The following is a 6093-nucleotide window of genomic DNA, read 5'->3' on the forward strand; positions in this document are numbered from 1 at the left end:
TTTTCGTGATCCCATCCTAGACCAGTCTCGGGGCCAATTAATTGCTTCCATGTCTTATAATAAGTTTTTTAAGATTCCCATTTATTCTTAAGTTGTGCTTTGTCGTACCTTCGCCTAGTTCTAAGTTGAAATTTTCTCACCACATTTTCCCATCCTACTCTATTAAAGTGTGTATTAGGCCTATTTCCAACATGAACTTCTTCAGCGCATATTTCACAAAATATCTTTGTTGTTACTCGATCCCAATTTGCCTTCTCTTTTTTCGGAACAAAATTTGAAGGATCGGTAGGTCGTACTCGATGTTGACTTTTCATCATCTTTGGATGATAAATCTAGCAATTCAAGCTCACAATCATATTTAAGTCATAAATACAAAGATAACAGACTATAGTTTAAAGCTACACAAATCACAAACCTGATCATTCATGCAAGAATTTAATAATCCAGTCATTGATTGAGATGTTGAAAAATCATGAACGCCATAATCAACAGGTTGTTTTCCCTAAAATGTAAATTTCAAATAAGAAGCAAGAAATTAATTCAACCACACTTGGTAAAATAAAATGGTAACTACAATTTGAAGAGGCTTACCATAGATGAGGGTGCTCTAGGAGTAACTCTGACGTTAGGGTCAGTGTTGTTGTTCTCTGTTGAATAAGGAGTTGAAGCAAATCTTCGATGCATTTCGTTTCGTCTATTGAAAAAAAAATTAACATCAATAGGATGCACAAGAATTCATCAATGTTCTTGCCATTAAATTTCCTATTTATACTTGTTTAAGACCGTGTTAACTTAAGACGATGTGCTATTACATCCGAGTAAAATAAAGGTGAAAATTTAAAGAGTTTGTGAGAGGCCTTAAGTTAAGACGATCTTAAACAAGACTAACTATAAACTCTTTTTAAGGTCGTCTTAACTTAAGACTATATCATAACGCTTTTTATATTCCGGTTTAAATTATCTTGACAGACTCTCTAACTATATCTTCCTAGTGAATTTTATAGTTACCATAAGAAAAAGAAGTAGAATGATATCATCAATCGACTAAAGTTCATTGTTAATATATCCCATCTTACTATCTCTCTATTTCTCTGGTTCAAACCAAATCATGTCCCTGTATATTTTTTTTCATTTCATGCTATCAAGGAATCCCACCCCCTTTACTCATATCCAAACCAAAGCTTAATTTTCAAGCAATACTTATTAATTCAATACCAATCCACACCATATATCTACTTTTAATCTTAAATTCCTAATTCGTTGTAACAATTTTCACATATTCTGAACTGTAAAACTCAAGTTCCACTAAAATTAAATAATCAATTTACATCCTCTTGATAATCTCATTAACATAAACAAAATCAACTATGAAAAAAAATCATTGTAAAAGAAGGATGATTATAAACATAGTAATAAACCAATATAAAAGAGGAAGGAGAACAAGTACCTGGTACTTGTACGAATGTCAGGGATTAGAGAAGAGGTATTGATGTGTGTTGAGAAGAATAAGAAAAATTTTAATTTTTATAACAGGCAAAACAATTCTGGGAATTGATATCTGGCGGTATTTTTTTTTGGGTTTGGCGCTCAAAGAGCACAAGAGTAGCGTGAAAATAGAAACAGAAGTAGCAATTTGCTACTTCTGTTTCTAGGGGTCAATTTTACAATTTCTGTTTAATAAAAATTGTTAATAGTTTCCTAAAAAGTAGTGTTTGACCCAGTTTCTATTTTTTCAGTTGGAAAAACACTTGAAAAATGGGGCCAAACACCATCTAAAATTCATATAATTTTCGATTAAATTTATAAAATGATAAAATCGAATTGTAATTTTTTTTTTTTGAAAACATTCAAACTTGTAAGTTGTACTTTAAAATTCATATAGTTTTTTGAAAACATTCAAACTTGCGTTCGTTGTAATACAATACAACAAAATTGGCATTTCGACAGCTCATAGTTCATAGCAGTAGGTCTCATAAGAGACTGTCTCTCACAAATTTAGTGGAGACATAATAGGGAAAAAAGAAATCCAGTAGGCCCTCACCCATCATATGAGAGGTATCTCAATAACGTTATTGAGAGACCGTCTCTCCGGAGTTTTTGTGACTCCTTAGACACTCAATATACGAACACGATAACATTTCACAAATTTTCGATATCCTGTTTTAAGTGTCATTATCTATTATCGTTCACAAAATCAATGAAAAACATTTCCAAATGCGAAAATGAAACATAATCAAAAGATGAAATGTACTTGTACAAAATCGAGAACTCATAATTACAGATTTGTAAAAATATTTCCAAATGCGAAATTGGAACATAATCACTGATTTTGTTAAGGAATAATATTCCTATTAGTATTAGTTATATAGCTTTCCTAATATTGGCCCATGGTTGTACCTATATAAACGCTTCTCATAATCAATAATATACACAACTTCCCTTTCATTGTCTCTTAACATGGTATCAGGTTCTCAGGTTCTCTCACAACCCTAAAAAAAAAACACACAAACCCTAAAACGAAGATCATCATAGCCGCCACTATGACCGGTGACGACATTGAGCCACCGAAGCTCGATTTCTCTAATCCCTACTACCTCGGATCTCACGACATTCCGGGTGCTAAAATTTCTCATGTTACTCTTCGTCGCGATAATTACGACGATTGGCGAAATTCCATACGCATGTCCTTGAAGTCTCGACGGAAGTTTGGCTTTGTTGATGGCTCAATTAAAAATCCGACTACAAAATTTGATCTTGATAATTGGGAGGTCGTTCACTGCACGATTATTCAATGGATTCGGAATACCATTGATCCCTCCTTGCTCCATGCAATTTCTTATGCTGAAGATGCGTCTGTCCTTTGGGCAGAATTGGAAGCGCAATTTTATGTTGTTGATGGGTCGAAAATACACGGCCTCAAGACTCAGTTACGTGACTGTCGACAAGGCAAAGGTTTGGTAATTTGAAATCATTATGGGATGCCCTTATCGTCCATGAACCTCCTTTTGCTTGTAAGTGCGGAAATTGTTCCTGTAATATCGGTACGGATGCTATCAAGCGAACGGACAACGAACTCTTGCATCAGTTTTTAATTGGTCTCGACCCGTCTTTGTATTCTAGTGTGCGCTCGCACCAGCTCCAACTTGACCCTCTTCCCTCCCTTAGTCGGGCCTATCAGGTGGTATTACAGGAGGAAAGATTACGCGCTTCCCCTGCTCCCTCTATTGATGCCTCGGATGTCGTTGCTTTTGCCACACCGAACTCGACTATCGATTGGAGGGCTAGGCTCTGCGTGATCAAGAACGTGGTGAGCGTAGCCGGTTTTATTGCAATTTCTGTGAAACACATGGTCATACCATAAACAACTGCTATATCAAATCTCAAAATTTTCCTGATTGGTGGGGCGATAGGCCGCGTTCTTTAGCTGATCTTCGACATGCTCGCAGAAAGGCACGTGGTTCTGCTCGTGGTTCTGGGTCTGGGACGGCTGGTTCAGGTTCTGGACAGGGCTCGGGTTCCGCTGGGTCTGCTGGGTCCTCTGATGGGACCTCGTCTGGTGTGAATCCCTCGATGCAGGCTCATCTTGTTCACTCGGGTGTCTCGACTAACACCACGTCTGTCTCGGATCGCTTAAGTGGTATGTTTTTCTGGATTTTGGGGTGCATTTAATCACGTAACGGGAAACTTGTCGTGTTTAGTGACACCATGTACCATTGCCTCTCGGCCGGTTGGTCTTCCAAATGGCCAACAGGTTGCCTCGACGCTTATGGGCTCGGTCTACATAAATGAGTCGTTGACTCTCCATGATGTTTTATATTTTCCCAGTTTGACTTGTAACCTTATTTCCGTCTCACAACTTACGGCTACTGCTGATTTTTTGTTTGTCTTTGCTAAGGATTCTTGTCTTATTCAGGTCTCTTATACGAAGACGACGATTGGAGTAGGTGAGCTGCGAGATGGTCTCTATTGGATAAGTGCGCATGCTAAGGACGAAGTGGTGAATTCCGTGAGTACGGGCTCTGCTTCTCTCTGGCATCAACGGTTGGATCATCCGTCGAATAAAGCTTTTAAAGCTATTTCTTTTACTAATAGTCTTCATTTTAGTAAGCCTTTTGTTTGCGAGACTTGCCATTTTGCAAAACAGCATCGCAATAGTTTTACTTTGAATGATAAACATGCTTCTGCAATGTTTGAATTAATTCATTGTGACCTTTTGGGACCCTACCGTATTGTCTCTTCTTGTGGTGCAAAATATTTCCGTACGATTGTTGATGATTTTTCCCGGGCAACTTGGGTATATTTATTGGTTGATAAAACAGAGGTTACAGATATGTTTTTGAATTTTTTGGCTATGGTTGATAATCAATTTTCTACTTCTGTCAAATCGGTTCAAAGCGATCATGGGAATGAATTTAAATGTATGGCTGGCTATTTTCTAAAAATGGGATACATTTTCAAACCTCTTGTGTTGGCACGCCTCAACAAAATGGTCGTGTCGAGCGCAAGCATCGACATATTTTAAATGTTGGTCGGGCTCTTCTTGTCCAGGCCAATTTACCCAAGACATTTTGGAGGGAATGTATTCTTGCTGCTATTCATTTGATAAATCGCACTCCTTCTCCCTTGCTTGACAATAAGACTCCCTATGAGTGTCTTTATGGTAAGGCTCCATTATATACGAATTTGCGTGTCTTTGACTGCCTATGTTTTGCCCATAATCAGAATACCCGTGGAGACAAGTTTGAAAAACGGGGACGGAAGTGTATTTTCGTAGGTTACCCCCATAATAAAAAGGGTTGGAAATTATACGATGTTGAAACTGGTTCCTACTTTGTTTCTCGTGACGTTGTTTTTCACGAGGACGTGTTTCCTTATACTGCGTTAACTGCCTCCTCCCGTGATGATGAGCTCGCCTTCGACACCCCGTTTAATGGTACGGTTGATGACACAGGTTCAGGTGCAAGGGGGGTCCTATTGGTCAGAGGGGCCCACGGGACAGGGCGAGTCCTCGGACCCAGGCATGACTGATTGAGCCACGGGCAGGGGGGGTCCACGGGTGTGACAGAGCCCACGGGTGAGTCCACGGGTCCTTCCTCCACGGCTGCTGATAAGGGTACTGATGAAATGGGTCAGAGTCGACGCCAGAAATTCCCAAATTCCCGTTTGAGTGGTTATGTCCTTGGCACCGCACGCACTTCTGATTCCTCGCGCTCATCAAGTCCGGATTCGTCGTCTTCAGGTACACCTTATTCCTTAGCAAATTATATTGATTCTCATTCTTTTTCGGAAAAACATCGAGTTTTTCTTGCAGCCATTACTGAAAATGTTGAACCTCCTTCCTCTAAGGAAGCAATAGGAGATGAGAAGTGGTGTGTTGTTATGAAAGATAAAATTGATGCTCTTGAATGCAATGAAACGTGGGAGCTCACGACTCTTACAGCTGACAAAAAGGCCCTGGGCTGCCGTTGGGTGTACAAAATTAAATAAAATTCCGACGGTACCATTGAGCGATATAAAGCTCGTTTGGTTGTGTTTGGCAACCACCAGACTGAAGGATTGGATTATGGTGAAACTTTTGCGCCGGTTGTTAAGATGGTTACTATACGTGCTTTTCTCTCCGTTGTAGCTGTAAATAACTGGGAATTGCATCAAATGGACGTTCACAATGCTTTTTTGCATGGGGATTTGGATGAGGAAGTATACATGCGTCTTCCACATGGCTTCGGTCGTGGACGAGAGGGCATGGTTTGTCGCCTAAAGAAATCATTATATGGCTTGAAACAGGCACCGCGCTGCTGGTTTGCTAAATTAGCCACGGCCCTTCGACACTATGGTTTTCGACAATCTTATTCCGATTATTTCTTGTTTTCTTTCTCGCAAGATAAGGTACGATTATTTGTTCTTGTCTATGTTGATGATCTTGTTATTGCGGGAAATGATGCTTCCGCTATCTTTGCCTTTAAAGACTATTTGGGGAACTGTTTTCACATGAAAGATTTGGGCACTCTCAAGTATTTTCTTGGACTTGAAGTAGCGCGCAGTGCAGAAGGAATTTATTTGAGTCAACGGAAATATGCATTGGACATTATTTCT

At 39.3% G+C, this 6093-nt stretch overlaps 1 protein-coding gene across 1 annotated transcript; it reads left to right on the plus strand.

Moving 5' to 3' along the window:
- The first annotated feature begins 2540 nt into the window (after positions 1 to 2540).
- Positions 2541 to 5028, plus strand: LOC141655061 (uncharacterized). Its single transcript, XM_074462160.1, has 4 exons — positions 2541 to 2957; positions 3286 to 3585; positions 3914 to 4294; positions 4723 to 5028. The coding sequence occupies exons 1-4, from the start codon at positions 2541 to 2543 to the stop codon at positions 5026 to 5028; spliced, it is 1404 nt and encodes a 467-aa protein (XP_074318261.1).
- The last annotated feature ends 1065 nt before the right edge of the window (positions 5029 to 6093 follow it).

Source organism: Silene latifolia, chromosome 5, assembly GCF_048544455.1.
Source record: "Silene latifolia isolate original U9 population chromosome 5, ASM4854445v1, whole genome shotgun sequence".
In the NCBI taxonomy this organism is placed as follows: domain Eukaryota; kingdom Viridiplantae; phylum Streptophyta; class Magnoliopsida; order Caryophyllales; family Caryophyllaceae; genus Silene; species Silene latifolia.

Excerpts from the sequence above, each read along its gene's own strand:
- LOC141655061 (XM_074462160.1), top strand. The coding sequence starts at position 2,541 with ATGACCGGTGACGACATTGAGCCACCGAAGCTCGATTTCTCTAATCCC. Across the intron at positions 3,586-3,913 it reads CCTCGATGCAGGCTCATCTT|GTCTCTTATACGAAGACGAC; the intron begins GTTCACTCGGGT and ends TGTCTTATTCAG. Across the intron at positions 4,295-4,722 it reads ATTTTTCCCGGGCAACTTGG|AATACCCGTGGAGACAAGTT; the intron begins GTATATTTATTG and ends GCCCATAATCAG.